This window comes from Eublepharis macularius, chromosome 3, assembly GCF_028583425.1.
Source record: "Eublepharis macularius isolate TG4126 chromosome 3, MPM_Emac_v1.0, whole genome shotgun sequence".
NCBI lineage: Eukaryota > Metazoa > Chordata > Lepidosauria > Squamata > Eublepharidae > Eublepharis > Eublepharis macularius.
The window spans coordinates 12129265-12147468 of NC_072792.1; the positions used below are offsets into that span (position 1 = coordinate 12129265).

The 18204-nt window shown below is 45.7% G+C and overlaps 1 protein-coding gene across 2 annotated transcripts in view; it reads left to right on the forward strand.

Moving 5' to 3' along the window:
- Positions 1-16871: 16871 nt before the first annotated feature.
- Positions 16872-18204, forward strand: part of TDRD3 (tudor domain containing 3) — a 124719-nt gene continuing 123386 nt past the window's right edge. For both annotated transcript variants that reach the window (XM_054973385.1, XM_054973386.1), the window contains exon 1: positions 16872-17045. In XM_054973385.1, the coding sequence (XP_054829360.1) occupies positions 17005-17045 (41 nt within the window). In that variant the 5' untranslated portion in view covers positions 16872-17004. The remainder of the gene's footprint in view (positions 17046-18204) is intronic.

Below are 18204 nucleotides of genomic sequence, written 5' to 3' on the forward strand. Positions count from 1 at the left end.
CCAAGGGTATCTGAGGTGGCTTACAGACAACGAAAACAACATTAAAAAAATACAAGGAGAAAATAATTGCAGCCATAAAAAAGGTGTCGCTTACACTGATATAGCACTAATATACCACTACCTCAAAACAATAGCAGCAATAAAAGAAGCATTTAAAAGAAAAAACAAAACCAGCAATACAATGACTGGTACTACAATAATCAGGAACAAATATTAAAAGCCGAGGCAGAAAGGCATTGATACGTGTGGGGGTGTTAAAAACACACACACAATCTAAGTAAAACACAATCTGCAGAAAACCTGGCTACACAATTATGTCTTTAGTCATCATGGTATAAAAAACTCAAGCCCTGTTCACATGTTACAGTGAACACATCCTGCAGGTATGTGCATACATACACCGGGGTTCACTTTAGAAATGAAACCAGGGACCACTACCACATGTTCGGTCCTGTGTGTGTTGAATGAGAATGACAACTCGTGTATAAAGAAAAACCAAGTGTACGTTAGGCAGAAATTATACAAGCATTCTCTGTAAATTGTGATCAGGGCTTCTGTCTTTTTTAATTAACAAGCTTTGGGGGGGGGCGGTGTTTCCAAGACATTTACAAACTATCATTGACACTGTTACATGTTATTGTTTAGGTTACATCAGTACCAGCCCATTTCGAACTTAACACTTTAACATGATTTGGATATTTAACATTTTTGCTTTTATATTGAGTAGGAGATTTGACATTACAATATAAGAGTTTTCCAGTTTCGTTCTCTCCTCTATTTAGGTATCTAGTACTTTTCAGTGCAGTGTGTTGGATGTCTGTATGTCATTTAAGGTGATATAATCCATAAAAGGCATCCATTTTTCATAGAAACTTCTTGTTTTATTGCTGTCAGTCAAAAGTTGGAGTCCATCTGTAATTTTTTCTATGATAAGGTGATCCTAGATGTAGGAACGACACGAGACAAGGTCTGGATGCAAAGTCTGCCCCTCCAAAATGGAGGCGAGAGTTTTATTAACTTGTATTCAGGAACTCCCGGATGCCCAAATATGGCTATTACAACAGTTACAAGTTACACATTCCATTCTCAGCCAACGAAGCACAATATTGCGGTGTTCAGACTTTTGTCTTATCTAGGAAGCATAACAGAATGAAAGGTACATCATGAGCTTCTGAGCATAGAAGAATGTTACTTAGAGTGTATGAGAGTATTGTGCTCTGTGAATGGTGAGAGACTTATTGTTGCACCTTTAAACTACTCCCTGAGTCTTCCCGTGTGGCATGCCAACTGACCAGGAGATCAGGAACGTAGAAATGTAAAGAGCAATTGATGGAGGCTGTGTGGCGTGCCTACTCCGGCCCACACTAGATTTCTGCAAACCCTTGGTCAATTGTCCGTGTTGCTTTTGTGTTCAATTTTGCTATAATTGCAGATTTTGCTGCAACTAGAAGACCAGAAATAATTTCCTGTCTTGAGTCTTCTGTCTTGAGCGGTCAGCAGTTAAAATTTTTTGGTAGCAAAGTTACCCAATCAGAAGCATTTTCCCCAACGTGCAGTAATTAATCCTCAGACAATCAAATTGTAGAAAAGATAGAACTTGCAGTTTATTGAAGGAGACTCAATTCACTGCAATAACTTGGAGTAGAAAGAAAGAGTCCTAGTCTAAAGAATTACTTTCCTTATTGCCATGGCCACCTTGCACGGCATCGAGGCTGGATGTGAGAGTGTGGATGAAGCCTCCATGGCAGGAACACTGAAAAATACATCCTTTGGAAGGCCCTGAGGCAAGAAGAGAGAATCTCCCAAAGGAAACAGAGAGAGAGGAGGAGTCAGGAGGCGTTCTCACCTTAGACAAAGAAAAGCAGCTTACTTATCAAGTTAGTAAAACATTCATGCAGTGTCCTCCAATGTCTGAGAGCCAAGCTACAAGTGACTTTTGTCACGTGAAGAACACTTGATCGTTTTCACAAGTTTTTCTGGGAACTGAAGTCCCAGTGTCCTTCCCCTCTCTGTTGGAATCGCTGCCTGAAGAGCCAGAGAAAGCCAGTGGCAGCAGCAGCTTTTGCAAATCGTTCCTCCAGTCACAAGCCTGCTCTCGATGATTTTTGGGGGTGGGCAGCTGCAACTTTCTCCCTGGGCGTCCTGCTCTGCTTCACTGACATGTCGGCTTTCTCCAGAGCAGCTCCCCGGGAGCAAGACACCCAGGGAGAAAGTCGCAGCTGCCCGCCCCCAAAGATCGTTGAGAGCAGGCTGGTGACTGGAGGAACGATTTGCAAAAGCTGCTGCTGCCGCCGGCTTTCTCTGGCTCTTCAGGCAGCGATTCTAACAGAGAGGGGAAGGACACTGGGACTTCAGTTCCCAGAAAAACTTGCGAAAACTATCAAGTGCTCTTCATGTGAAAAAAGTCACTTGTAGCTTGGCTCTGAGTCATGCCAAGTTTCCTATTCCATCATCTGGGAGGGTCATATGGGAGAAGACAGATTTACTTATAGCCTGTAATAGTTATCCAGTACTTTTAAACAATCCTGCTTCTCTTCCAGAAGTCTGGAAAGTAGCAAACATACTACTACTTCCTCTTCTGCTAAAAATTCCATTTGCACAAGGGCCCTATTGAAAACCATTACTCTTACACCAACAGAAATTTTAGTGGAAGAGCATGCTCATTCCATGGCAGAGACTAAGCAGTGCGCATGAAACTCATTCATAGGATGTAAGTCATAGGTGACTCATGTCATGTACAAGGGGATTCATTTCACAAACAGCAGCTCTCTGCCTCTCTCTCCTGTGTATGCCACGTTGTTTGTGTTGGAAACGGAGAAGTGTTTGAAAACAAGTTTAGGGGATTTGCTGTTCTAGGAGTGCCAGAGCCCATGAAATTTCTGCACGTTCTTGAGTGTACCTATAGTTGTGGACCCTGAGCAGTGAACATAAACACAAGCTGCAGCCAATTTTAGCGATCTTTATTTATGAATCTATTTCTAAAGAGACTGGGGAGACATTTACATTTTAAAACACCCACATTCTTTTGTTTCTGAAAAACGTACACCTTCTGAGTACTTTGCTGAAAGTAATTTCATTTGGCAAACTTTTGAGATAGGTTCGTACTTGGAGAAATAGAGGGTTGGATACAGCCAGTTTCTTCATTCAGGTCTCTCCACATGAGACATCTTACACGAGAAAGCTCAAGTGTAGGGAAACTGCAATGTTAGCCCAGGAAGTGGCAAAGAGGAAATTAACACACCCTCTGAAAAGCAATCTTAGCCAGCTCTGTAGAGAGGTGAAATTGACAGAGCCTTCGGCTGCATCTTTTAAAACAACGCTTCCCAGCTCCCAAATGCCCCTCTACGCTTGAGAGTTCTCGTGTCAGGTGTCTCATGTAGAGAGACTCCAAGTCTTGCTCAGTTTCCTTTGTCTTTGTCCCATGCGGTCCCAGGAACCCTAGGCCCAGCATAGCCTTGTAGGTAGTCCTTCTCTTTTTACCTATGGAAAAGCTGGTTGGATCCAACCCAACGACTATATTTTGCTATGTGCATTACTGCAGGGACTGGAAACAATGAGGTCAGAGCCAAGCTACAAGTGACGCCTTACACAGGTTGGACACTTGTCAGCTTCCCTCAAGTTTTGATGGGAAATGTAGGCATCCTGGTTTTACAGCTTGGCTCTCCATTACAGCTGCAAGACCAGGATGCCTACATTTCCCATCAAAACTTGAGGGAAGCTGACAAGTGTCCAACCTGTGTCAGGCGTCACTTGTAGCTTGGCTCTCAGAGGAAATGAATTGCAACGGATGTGCTGAGAGTAGAGTTGCCAACACCACAGCGGGAAGTTCCTAGAGATTTGGAGGGTGGAGATTGGGGAGGTTGGGGTATCGTGCCAGAGTCCACCCTCAAAATCAGCCATTTTCTCTGGAGGAACTCATCTCTGTATCTGGAGATCAGTTGTAATTCCAGGAGATTTTTCAGATAACACCTGGAGGATGGCAACATGAGTGGAAAGGGATGAAAATAAGACTTGCTGTTGTTAACTTGGACGGCTGTTTGGAAGTGTCCCCCCTTCCAATTTTCTTATCTTTCCTGTCTCCTAATAGAAAATGAATGAGAAAAACTATGTGGAATACGGGGAAAGCAACAATGGGAGGCAAAATATATGTGACGTGATTTAACGAAGCCTTTAAAAGCACATGTTGTGTGCTTTCCATAAAATATAATTTCCCTATGTCTTTGGCCTAGCCTCTGTTTTCCTGAATTATTTAAATTATTCTGAGCTTCTTGGGAGAAAAAAAGACCAGAGAGAAGCAAACTGGACAATGAAAAAGAGGACCATATTTTTGACAAAGAGCAGACGAGTGGAGTTAAAGGCAGCCTCTGTAATGACTTCAGGTGCAAAAGAGCCTCTTGTTTTCTCCATCGCAATTGGGGGAATGCCATGGCAGTTGGTGCTGGGATAAAAATAAGATGACTTTAAACGTGCAAACTGTCTGCCAGATTGTAAAAATGTTAATGTAAGATCATCCTCTTGCAATATTGTGTTTATGTTGCAGTACCAGTTGCTGTTTAGTGGAAACACTGACAATGGCTGTGTTCCATCTGTTAGAAAACGTAAAGAGAAACACTTGACAAACACAGGGTGTCGTTTCCTGGCAAATTAGGTTTAATACAACCCAAACATCAAGCAAGATTTACAACTTTCTATCTCTTTTTTCCCCACTTTAATTGCTTCACATTTTTGAGTAAATACATAAATAAAATGCACAATTTTACATTTAAATGGCCGCCTTATAAGAATGAAATATACATATGTACGCCCAAACAATATAGGCGATAAAAAAGAAAATAAAATGATATTGCAGCTGTGAATCGTGGCAATGTGCTGTGAGTTGTTGTGATAACTAGTTGCAAATGCATATTTTTCTGTTCGACACAAACATTAAAAGTAAGCAGCAAGTGTTATAGTGATGAGCTTTACAGCGAGCAAATCAATTTAAGATCACAGTTTGTTCTAGGTGGTATTTCAGACCACTTTGTCAATAGAAGGGCAAGCAACAAGCACATTTCTAGATTTGGGTTCAGGATTGCCAACTCCTGTTTGGGAAGTTCCTGGAGATGTGAGGGGGGGTGCCTGGGGAGGAAGCTCGGCAGGGATGTGATATCACGCTAGGACTTCTGTTTCTTATAGACTCTATGGTATACTATAGAGTCCTTCCTCCAAAGCTGTCATTTTCGACCTAATGTTGGAAACTAGCTGGTCTTTAAGGTGCTTTTGGACCCGGATCTTGCTCATTTCCTACCTTGTCTGCATGTGGCCCTGTTGTGCTACTTTCCTCATCCACATGGGGCTAGCCAGTTTACAATTAGATGTAGTGATGATGACCATTGTTCCTACTGCAAGAAATTCATCTTCCTCTGTGAGGCCATAAGGGCTTACTCCTTGCTATCGTGTTGGCTGGGGCCAGCAAGGCTTCTGCTGAGGCTTCTCCGCACTTGGACACTCCCATTTGTAGGAAAGCCCCCACATTCAGCCTCTCATCTCCCTTGGCCTCAGCTCTTGAAGGGCTTATGATTAGAGATGGGCACGATCCAAAAAAAAAATAACGATCCAGCAGATCGTGGATCGGCGCTGGCGACAATCCTGAATTAACGATCCACACCAATCATCTCCCGTTCCCGAGCCGTGGATCGTGGATCGTGGAGGTCAAAGCGAGCCACGCTGCTATTCCCAGCTATGTGGGAAGGTGGGTGGTGGCAGTGGCCGCCGGGCCTGGCAGGCACGGGGAAGTGGCAACAAGCTGCCTCCCGTCAGGTCCCATTCATCAACACAGGAGATCTGTGTTTGGCCGTCAGAGCTGCCTATCAGGGTTTGCAGGGACGAGATTGGAGTGCCCATGGCTACAGAACTCCCCCTTCCCCCTCCCTCCCCTGGGTGTCTTCTCCCAACTTGTGACTGCTTTGCTGCTCCGTGGTTGGAAGGAAGCCCTGCTGATCAAGGAAAGCTGGGCTTCCATTAGGGTTTCCAGGGCGACAGAAGGAGGGCAAACAGAGCTCAGGCTTTCCTCTGGCTCTGTTGCCAGGGGAATAGATTGCTGGCGCCTGAGTGTCTGGATCCCCGATCCAAGCCCGAACGCAACGATCCAGGCCTCTCCCAATCGCGCGATCGCCATTATCGTGGGTTTTTTTCGATCGTAATGTGGATCGTGCCCATCTCTACTTAGGATTCACCCAGGTTCCTTCTCCTGCTGCTGCTCCTTTGCTTCTCCTAATGTATAGCAAACGAACAGGGCAAATCCCGGAGCAGCAGCTCAAAAGCAGAGTGGAAAAGAACACCCCCCCGGGGATGAAAGAAACAGTAATATAATCTATTTAAAGTGCCAGTGCTCCCAAATTCATATATACATACAACGTGCAATTCATACAACAAGATCATATATTAAATACAAAATGCAAAGTTCTGAGAACAAGGACCACACATTCCCCTCCCATACATTCCACGGAAGCAGGATGCCAACTTCAAGTCCCATAACAGGTAAGTACTGTGCTTTTTAGAGAGTACAAGTCTCATTTAGTTCTTCTTTCTTGCTGATAGGTTTTCTTCAATATTCCATATAAGAGCTCTTGAAGGGTAGTAGCCCAAACTGGGGGCCGGCTGCAATGCCAGATTTCGTCTTCCGACTTCCTCAGGGGCAGGCAGAGGATCACCGTATGGAGATAAACTATTTTCAAATGCCCATTCCCTCATAGAACCTGGAGAGTGACACAGATATACAGTGATTCACGCATGATCATGACCTGTTATTGGACTTGGAGTTGGCGTCCTGCTTCCTTGGGATGGGTGGTGTTCTTTTCCACTCTGCTTTTGAGCCTTTGCTTCTCCTGGCAACTCGTGTCACGTTGGCTGCCTTCTTGGACATGGTGCTGCCTGTGTCTCCTCGGTCACTTCACTCCATCCTGATATCCATCAATGCTGCGGAGGCGTTGTTACCCAATGAGGAGGGCCCTCCTTGCGAGTTAAGGGGATTAATGGTTAAAACCAGCACTAGCTGGTTAAAAAAGGCCCACCCGATTGCACAGAAATGCCGTGCTTCCTGCAGTGTTTGGTCCATTTCTCAGGGGGAGAGGAGGGACTTGGAACTCCCTGAGCCAGGGGAACGGAACCTGTACCCGAGCATCTGCCCTCCTAGGGCTTGCCAACCTCCATGTGAGGCCTGAAGAACTCCCAGAATCACAGTTGGTCTCAGGGTTTCAGAGTCCCCTAGGTGCCAAATGAGGATGTGCGGAGAAGTGCAGTGGCTGAGAGGACTTTCCTGCACACAAACGTGAAGCAAGCACATGAGTCTGCAGCGCTGGAAAACTACATCACTTCCAATGTGATGTGGTAGTGACAGGTCATACCAGGGGCCGAAGTGTTTGGGGCCGATTTTTAGAGAATCGGCTCCTGGGGCAACCCATCATTTACGCATTGCACTGGAAATTATGCCCTTTTTTGGGTGCTGCAGTTTGCACACATGCCCCAGGCCTTCCTCCCCTGTTTCTTGGTGCCTTTTCTTCCTACCAGCTAGGTGAGTGGCAGCAAGGGGCAGAAGCTGGTGGAGGCTGGGGACAGGGGATCCCCGGCTACTACGGGGGACCTGGCAAGCCTGATCTCCACACGACAGAGATCAGTTCCCCTAGAGACCCACTGCAAACATCGTGGTTAGAGAATCTGGGAGACCCAGGTTCAAACCTTCACTCTGCCATGGAAGTGCACTGGGCAAGTCACTCTCTCTCAGTCTAACCTACCTTACAAGGTTGTTGTGAGGACAAAATGAAAGAGAGGAGAACCATATCAGCCGCTTTGGGTCCCCATTGGGGGAGAAAGGTGAGATATAAATGAAATCAGTCAAACAGTATGGCTGCCTTGGAGGCTGGGCTCTATAGCATTATTACCCATTAAAGTCCCTCCTCTCCACAAATATCACCCCCCCTCCCCAGGCTCCACCCCCCAAATATCCAGGAATCTCCCAACCTGGATCTGTCAACGCTCGTCCCTCCCCTTTTTGCAGATAATTTCTTCGCCTTTTGGCTAGCTGCCTCTCGACCCTGTTTGAGCCACGCTGGCAGATGTCTCTATATCCCATTGCCTGCTGGAAGAACATCCTAAGTGCCGTTTTGTGTGTCTGTTTAAATTTTGCGTGTGTGTGTGGGTGTATATTTTGAATGTAAATTGCTTTGAGTTCCCCATGTGGGAGAAAAACAGTATAAATGTTAAAATGAAGAAATGTATTTCGTTTCCAGGTTGTAATTACCAAAATGAGATTCAAAGCTACATTGAAAGATGATTTTATCTAGCAAGATTAATTGTTTTTGGCAAACATAAAGTTTGCACTTTTGTATGACCTAATTGAATTTGACCATAACCAAGAAATTATTTAACCCATGGACATTTTCAGTGCGATTCCAGCAAATGCTCTGAGCTGTTTTGAATGCTCATTTCTTACAATCAAAGACGTAGTGCTCTTGGTTTGCGGGGGCGGGGGGGGATCAATTTTCAAGGAAGAAATATATTTTATTTCCCTAGATCTGTTCTTATTTTCATCTCTGGTCATATTTATCGAAAAATAATTAGTAAGTATTGTGTTGATTATTAAGAACAGGGAATCATTCCTTGTTGTCACGGCAGAAAGACTGATAAAGACATATGGTTGCCAACCTCAAGGTGGGACATTTCTGGAGAATTCTGGAGCAGAGCCTGGAAAAGGCAGACTTTGGAGGAGGGAGGGAGCTCTGCGGGGAAGTGATGTCATAGAACCCACCTTCCAAAGCTTCCCATCTCCCTATGGGCCAAGCTACAAGTGACGAATGACACTTGAACGGCAAGTGAACACTCATGTGTATTCCTCTCTGTCCGCTTGCCCTCCACTTGCCCTCCACTCGATCACTATATGATCGAGTGGAGTGCAAGTGGAGCACAAGTGAACAAGGAGGAATACATGTGAGTCTGTTCACTTGGTGTTCAAGTGTCATTCGTCACTTGTAGCTTGGCCCTAGGAGAAGTGGGCCGTTTCCAGATGGCTTACCTTCTGCCGCTCCATGCCGCAACGTTGCGGCTCGTGCCGGGGAAAACACGAAATATCGCGTTTTCTCGCACAAGTTTTGCGGAATGTCGCACAAAACTCGCGCGATATTTTGCGTTCGCCCCAGGACGAGCCGCGACGTTGCGGCATGGAGCGGCAGAAGGTAAGCCATCTGGAAACGGCCCAGATCTCTGAATTTGGGAGATCAGTTGCAATTCGGGTGACCACTAGGCCCCACCTGGAGGTCGGCGAGCCTAGATATGGTTGATTGACTTAAGATGATTTGTTTATTTTTATTTATTTAACTATTTGTACTCTTATTTTTGCTGTAATAATCTATGGCTAAACAATGCAATTAGTATGAACGGCAATACCATATAAGCAGTCCAGTCCTAAGCAGAGATACAACCTTCTACACCCATTGACTTCAATATAAGGATGGACCCTGGCATAGGATTGCTGTGACGGCCAGGAAGCCACACTAGAATGGGTCAGTGCCAATGTGATCCAGTCCAAGCCCAAATCCATATTAAAATAGCCTTAGCATAAGAAAGAAAACCTTCCTTCCACTGTCTCTCATTAAGAATCTCTCTACACGAGACACCTTGGTGCGGGTTCGTCAAGTGTAGGGAGACACAATGTTAGCCAGGAAGGGTAGTTTAAAAAGACAGAGCTGGTGGAGTTTACGCCTCAAAGGGTTTGTTAATTTCATCTTCACCTCCCAGAAGGCTCTGTCAATTTCACCTCTCCAGTCTAAAACTGTGTAGGATTGCAACCAGAGGGCAGCAAGGAATGGAAATGGGCTGGAGCTGCTTTCCAGAGTTGGGCTTGGACCTGGAGAGGTTCTAATGGGCTGAAGTTTCCCTTCTGGCATTTCACAGCCCCTTCACACAGCTCCAGTGTAGAGCAAAGCCTTTACCCTGCCGCCAGCTCCGTGTTTTTAAACTACCCTTCCAGGCTACCATTGCATCTCCTGCCATGTGTTCTTCATGTGTCAGATGTCTCCTGTAGAGAGACTCTAACTAAAGCTGGTGGCTTGGGTTCTGTACAGGTTAAAAGATACCATAGTCTGGCCAGTCACCCCAAAACAGCAGTAAAGAATTTTTGACAAAGCCTGAAAGGAATTCTGAGAACCTAGCAGGGTTAAAATAGAAATAATATTCATTGAGGGGAAATAATACAAATATGTGGACCTGGGAAGAAGAATACTCAAGCATTCAAAATATCAAATTGTAGTATCCAATATTCAAAGTCAGTTAATTTGAGCACTGTACAAGTTCCTCTACTCAAGTGATGAGAGATCAGTTCCACTGGACATAGGGTTGCCAATCTCCCTTACTGTCCAAGTGGGGGATGGGGGAATCACTGGAAAGGAAGCGCCCCCCCCCCGATTCCACTTTTTTGTGCCTGCATACAGCTCATGAACACACTCGGGAGGCCCGGATGATGCACTTCTGGTTGAAAAATGGAAACTATGGGGTCTCCGCAGGGCCAACTCAGCCCCAAACATAGCATTTCTGCTGTATTTGGGGATGAATTGGCCCTGCTGAGACCCCATAACTTCTGCTTTTCAACCAGAAGTGTATCATTGGGGGCTCCTGAGTGTGCACAAGTGCCGTTTTGCCACATGTTCCTGTGCTCCGCAGCTCCTCAAAACAGGCCCAATCTGTGGCAGAACGGGCCCGTTTTGGGCACTGTGGAGCACAGTAGTGCTCCTGCACTCCACAGCTGCTGAAAACAGGCCCAGTTTGCCATGGATCGGGCCCATTTTGAGCACTGCTGAGCGCAGAAGTGCTCCTGCGCTCTGCAGCGGCCCCAATCTGGGCCAAAATGGGCCTGATCCCAGTGACACACAGGAGCGCGCTGCACCGCGGGGGAGCATGCAAGGAAGATGTGCCCCCCCACGCTGCTCAGGTAAGTGGGGACGGGGTGTGGGGAGAGGGGGAAGGAGATCCCTCACCGCCAGCGGGGGTCTGGGATCCCTACTGTGTCCCTTGGGCCTCAGACCAGGTCCTCTTGGCAACTAACTGGCTCTCTCACCACTTGTTCCTCTCTTCCACACCCGGTTCCTCTCTATGGCCTGGAGCTCGGGGGTGCTCGTTACTCTGGCGGGCCCTCCTGAGCTGAGGTTGGAGGAGGGTGCTTGCTGTTTACCCATCGTGTGCTCTGGTGTTGGGGTCACAGGGGCCTAGGGTTCCTATTCCCCCAGTGGGGGCGGGGTTTCCCTCTCTTTCACCCTCTGGCCCCCCGCCTCCACTTAGCTGGCCAGCGGGGCAGCGCAACCACGTCACTGATGTCATTGCACTGCCCCACAAGTGGGCTCAGGGCAGATCACATCATTTAAAACCCAATAAACATCATTACATACAATTATCCATAAAAAAATCATAAAATTCATAAAAACATTACAAAAATCTTAGTAAATTTATCATGATAATAAATAAATAATTTCCAAGATGGCAGCAATCACTGGATGGCTATTTGTTTAGCTCCATTTGGATAAAACCCATAGGCAATAACTGATGTAATTTTCAGGTGCAATTAAGCCATTGAAGCAGGGGGGCGGAACGTCTGATGGGGAGGCACAATCCCCCTTAGATCATTCTTTCACTTCCTCCTCCTACAAGGCCTCTGCTATTCATAACTGGTAGGCAAATTTTAATTGATGTAGCTGTGAGTTGTGGCATACCTATTTATTGTTTGAGACTATTCTATTTTGACAGATTATTGCAAGGTGGTTATGTTTCTTAACAAGTGGTGGTTTCTGTATCTTAAACTGTAAGTACCTCAAAAAGGCTCCATTATTGGCATTTTGTAATATGCTGTTGAATCTGAATTATTAACGAGTTAAAAAGACAGGCAATCAATTACAAAATTTGTAATTAGTTGATGGTCCTAGAATAAATGGCTGAAAGTTAAGTCAGCCAATGAGAATCTCTCAGATAATTAAATAAGTTAATCGATATCTCTCATACAGGTGATCATTTAAAACTATTGAATGGTTTCTTCTCTGTCTGATGTAGACTGCTTATTGTTCATGGTGTCTGTCTGTCTGTCTGTCTGTCTGTCTGTCTCTCTCTCTCTCTGGTGTGTGTGTGTGTGTGTATGGTGTTTGTGTATATCTCTATCTCTATCTCTATCTCTATCTCTATCTCTATCTCTATCTCTATCTCTATCTATATATGTGTATGTGTACACTATATACATACATACATACATACATACATATATATGGTGTGTGTGTGTATGTGTATACACATACATATATAGTAGCATATAGTGTACAGTATAGTATTGTTTGCTATACTATTTGCTATATTATATTGTTTATTATACTATACTACAGTATACTATCATACAATATTGTTTTCAGCTAAGCCATTAGTAGTGATTAATGTCTCATAGGGGATAATTAAAATGGAATTAAAACTCTGCTTTTAAATGTGCTACCAATGAAAGATCACTTCAACCACTCTCATCAATAATCATGTTTTGTCTTGAGCCCTGCACTTAAATTCATTTTCCTTGAAATGGACCTACAAAGGGTCGTATACACACATGCATGAGAATTGTTTCCCCATGAGATAATTCAATTGTGGGGGCAGTTATGTATATGAATAACAAACTCACAGAGTCTTTCTACACAAGACGTCTCAGTGCAAGTTCATCAAGTGTAGAGAGAAGTAATGTTAGCTGGGAAGTATAGTTTAAAAAGTCAGAGCCGATGGAGATTGCTCATCAGAGGGTGTGTTAATTTCATCGTCACCTCCCGGAAGGCTCTATCAATTTCACCCTTCCAGTCTAAATATGTGAGGGATCCAAACCAGAGGGCAGCAAGGAATGGAAATGGGCTGGAGCTGCCTTCCAGAGCCAGGCCTGGACCTGGAGAGGTTCTAATGGGCTGAAGTTTCCCTTCTGGCATTTCACAGCCCCTTCAGTGTAGAGCAAAGCCTTTGCCCTGCCGCCAGCTGCATGTTTTTAAACTACCCTTCCTGGCTACCATTGCATCTCCCGACACATGTTCTTCATGTGTCAGATGTCTCATATAGAGAGACTCACAGTGTAGGGTTGCTTTTTCCCACCCAGCCACCCTGATAGTGTGGAGGGTGACAGTGAATGAGAAATGCCCATGTTATGGGTCTGACTTCATACTTGACTTTTTTCCCGAATGAGGACTCAAAGCAGCAGCTTATATTGAGGTTTTCCACATAGCTTTTTTTTTGTTAGTTCTCGCATCATCCTGGTTTGCTTTATCTCCTGATTGCCACACTAATTTTTTGCCATTATTGTTTGCCTTTTCCCCTCAGGTTTTTCCCAGTTCTTTTAAGACCAGTTTAATTTCAGTCCTTTTCTGGAATCGATTTTTCCTTGTGCGTCATGTTTCTTTTGGTTTTGTTAGTCCCGCCTGCTCCAACCCACTTTTCAATGACCGGACGTTCATCATCACTGAACTGCTCCTCTCCCCTGCCTTCCTTTTCTTCCCTCCTGGTTTTGTTTTTGATCTTTTTAAAATGGTCAATTCCAGATTGATATATTGACTGACTATTGTAATAACAGGTGCAGCAAGTTCTCTGAATCCCCAGCTTTCATTATTTTAAAAAGTAAGTCTCCAGCCCCTTCCATTGTGGAGATATACCTTTTCCCTTATATCTTTGCAAGGGAAGGGGCTAGAGACTTTTTTTTAAATGAAAGCAGGCAATTCAGGCAACTTGCAGCACCTACTATTACAATGGTAGGTGGGCATATCAATATGAATTTTTGAAAAGTAAAGTTTTAAAAAATCCTTACTTTCTATTTCTATATGAAATTGATGAACTTTAAAAACTGAAAAGCCCCGGTGGCCCAGGTGAGAGAGGCAGCCACTTTGGGCACCGGGAAAAGCAGCATGGTTTGAAAAGCACATAGCCACTGCTGATCTGGGCTCCGTCCCCACAGACATTGGTTTGCCCCTCTGATGCTGCCCCCTACCTCCTGGCTCTGGGTCAGCCCAGGCAGGGATCTCCAGTTTAGACTGGTGGGAAGGGAGGGCCTTAGGCATGGGTGTGGAGCTGCTCCTCTTTTAGGTTTCCCGATGAAAACAGTGGCAGCGTGTTCATGTTCTATCTTTTTTATAAAAAAAAAATTCCAACCCTTATATTGATAATCAATTCAATCCAATCAAGCTTGAATTCTCCTAGAAGCTAGAATAACAAAACTGAGGCTGTTGTACTTTGGTCACACTGTGAGAAGACGAGATTCTCTGAAAAACTCAATAATGCTAGGAAAAGTGGAAGGCAGCAGGAAAAGAGGAAGACCTAAAATGAGATGTCTTGACTCAATAAAAGAAGCCACGCCCTCCAGTTTGCAGGATGTGGTCAAAACAACAAAAAAGGGCTCCTCTGGAACCTGAAATGCTAGCAACTTCCAAGAATAACCTACCAGAGGTACAATCAAAATATCCAACTATTCATAAATATATTTATTTTTATTGTATATCAGTGAAAAGTGCAAAGTGCCGGAGTGCTATAAATATTAATAGTTAACTACAATTAATAAATACCACGATTAGTTACAATAAATTACACAATAAATACTATACAAAAATATATCCCACGGATTACTAGTTTCATACAAAAGTCCAACCAGCGTGGAGACTCCATGAAAAGGACCTGCATAGATAAGTAGTAATTTTCATAAGATGTAGTTCACCGTTTCCTATAGCATAATTCTTTTTAAATTTTTATCTTCTGCAGTTGCTGTATCTCTTGAGGAGTGTAGATTCTCCAAAACCACGTGGTCTAATCATTCATGTTGAAAACCAGTATTCAACTGTAGAGCCTGACAGGTTTTTCCAGCATCTACCCCATTTCGACCATACGCTTTTTCAAAGGCTCACGATATACACTATAAGTCAAATTACAATAAACTAATACAATTAAATACTTGTCATCATCGTCTTCTACATATTTACAATCTCATCAAAAGTTGTTTACTTACAATCTCCAAACCAAGTTCTAACACGTCACCAAGTTGGTACGAAGTCTGACGGTCTGCACCGTGAAGGGGCGGCTTGCCCATATTCAATTTAAGGAAATAATGGAAAGCACACTTGCCCATAGAGAATAATGTAGACAGTGATTGACCATAGGTGTCAATGGAAATCACGCTCGCCCTTAGGAAATAATGGGAACAGCGATTGCCCATTGGGAATAATGGAAACCACGCTTGCCCATATGGAATAAGGGAAAGCGCACTTGCCCATATAGAATAATGGGATAATGGCCTCAAGCATTCCCCATAGGAAATAAGGGAAATCACAATAGTCCATAAGGAATAATGGAAAGTTGTCCACAGAGAACAATGGGGACAGCGATTGCCCATAGGGAAAAATGGAAAGAATGTATCCCTATAGGGAATAAAGGGGACAGTGATTGCCCATAGGGAATAATAGAAAGCATGCCTGCCCATAGGGAATAATGGGCACAGCGATTGCCCATACAGAATAATGGAAATCGAAATTGCCCATAGTGGCTGATTCCGCACACGTTGGATAATGCACTTTCAATGCACTTTATCAATCGTTTGAGGTGGATTTTTTGTTCCGCACACAAAAAAATCTGTTCCAAATGATCTATAAAGAGGATTGGAAGTGCATTATCCAATGTGTGCAGAATCACTCAGGAATACTGGGACCTTCGATTGCCCGTAGGGAGTAATGGAAAACAGGCTTGCCAATAGGGAATAATAGGACAGTGATTCCCTGTGGGCAATCTTGATTTCCAATCTTGATTTTCAAATGTTGTTGTTATTATTATAATTCCCTATGGGCAAATGTCCTATCATTACTTTTGGCAATCATGTATTGTCTATGGGCAATCGCAGTTCTTTGTTTTAGTACATCCCAGCTTATGCTACAATAAAGTTTGTTCGTCTTAAAAGTGGCACTGGACTCTCTTATTTTCCAACTACAGACTAACACGGCTAAGTCCTCAATAGTTACTGCAGTCTATGCCCATTGAAATCAATGGGCTTAGACTGGAGGGACTCTGTTTAGGATTGCATTGTCAATTAGCCTGCAAGAGGAGTCTGTCGGCGCAGGCACCTTTCCAAACCATTCCTCTAACTGCCAATGGAAGCACCGAACACCTTCCACCAAGGAAGCAAAATCAGGGCCCCCAAAGGCCGAGGTAGGGTTGCCAGCTCCAAGTTGGGACATTCCTGGAGATCTGGGGAGTGAAACCTGGAGAAACCTGGAGAGAGCGAGGTTTGGGGAGGGAAAGGACCTTTGCATGGCGTAATTCCATAGAGTCCACCCCCAAAAGTAGCCATTTTCTCCAAGTGAACTAATCTCTGTGGCCTGGAGACCAGTGGTAATTCCGAGAGATCTCCAGCCACTACTTGGAGGCTGGCAACCCTAGTCCGAGGGCGGGCTTCTAAATTGGCAGGGCAGTCAGAAAAAAGACCTGACGATGTTATATTGGTCGTTGTCTGCCACCTCCTGTTTGCATGCCTCTCTCCCAAGACTTCCATGGATGCCCTATTTTGAAGTGTGCGTGTGGGGCGTGTGGTCCAAAAACTTGTCTGCTGGGCCGCGCCTGCGCCTTCCCCAGCCCTGCCGGCGCTCTTAGCGGCGAGCCTCTCCACCCCGTCTGCGCATGCTCAGATGGCGGCGCGGGCCCTGCAGTTCACTCTCCATCCACAGGTGGCGGAAGAGAGCGGATCGCGCGAGGGCGAGCGGGGACACTCGATGGTCGGCGGCGGCGGAGGCCCGAGAGCGTCGCGCTGCTGCCCTCAACTTCCGGCGCGCGCGCGAAGGGGCCGAGCGGAAGAGGCGGGGCGTGCCGTTTCGGGGGGCCGGAGGCGGGGCCGAGGCCTCCTCTGCGCCGGGCCTCTTCCCCGCTGCGGGGCGCGCTCTCACGTTCCCTTTCCGAACCCGTGTCCGGCGGGACGGAGCCGCGGGGCCGGGGAGCGGCGGAGCGATGGCCGAGGCAGCGGCCGTCGCGCTCTCCGAGGCTGGCTGGTGAGTGAGGCGCAGGGGCCGGCCGGGCGGGGGGGGGGGTGCCTGACACGTGGCGGCGGGGACACGCGTTACGACGATGGCACGCCCTCGTGTCGGTGCAAGGCGTGTTAGAAGAGAAAGGGGCGCCCCTCTGCAGGCGGGGCCTGGGGATCTCCTGGAGTGACGGCCGACCCTCTCCGGGCTGCAGAGGCCCCTGGGTTGGGGTTGGGGTTGGGGTTGGCGTAAAGACCGGGCCGGTGTCTCCCGGGGGGAAAGGGCGCCTCCTGAGGGCGGGATCCGTGGCCGTTGAGCCCCGCTGAGCTCCCTGCCCCATTGAGCCCTCTCTGCTCCTCAGCTCCCAGTCGCCTAATGATACTAATGCCGCTCTTGTGGACAGGTTAGCGCCCCACTCAGAGCAGTGAACAAAGTCAGGGCTTCTTATTAACAGCAACAACCGTAGTGTGCTTATATGGCACCCTTCTGGACAGATTAGTGCCTCTAAAATGCGATAATGTTCGCTTCCCTTCTTGAAATTGCCCCCTCTGCTCTTCCGCTCCCAATCTCTGAGAAGTTCCTAATGATAATAATGCCGCTCTTAGTGCCCCACTCAGAGCAAAATCAGGATGATGATGATGATTAATAATTATTATTCTTATTAATAATAACAACAGCAACAAAGTGCTTATATACCACTCTTCTGGACGCATTAGTAATAATAATAATAACATTCGATGTATATCCTGCCCTTCAGGACAACTTAATGCCCACTCAGAGCGGTTTACAAAGTATGTTATTATTATCCCCACAACAAGAAACACCCTGTGAGGTGGGTAGTGCTGAGAGAGCCGTGACTGACCCAAGGCCACCGGGCTGGCTTCAAGCGGAGGAGCAGGGAATCAAACCCGGCTCTCCAGATTAGAGTCCTGCCTCTCTTAACCACTACACCAAACTGGCTCTCGATTAGTGCCAGACTAAACAAAGTTGGTGTTATTCTCATGGACATCTGCATGGCGCTGAATTATACCGAGCCTGCAGAGAGACAACAATAACAGTGTGCTTATATACCGCTCTTTTAGACAGGTTGTGCCCTGCTCACAGCCGTGAACAAAGTCAGGGTTGTTATTAATAGTGTGTGCTTATATACCACCTTCCTGGTTAGTGCCAAACTCAGAACAGTGAA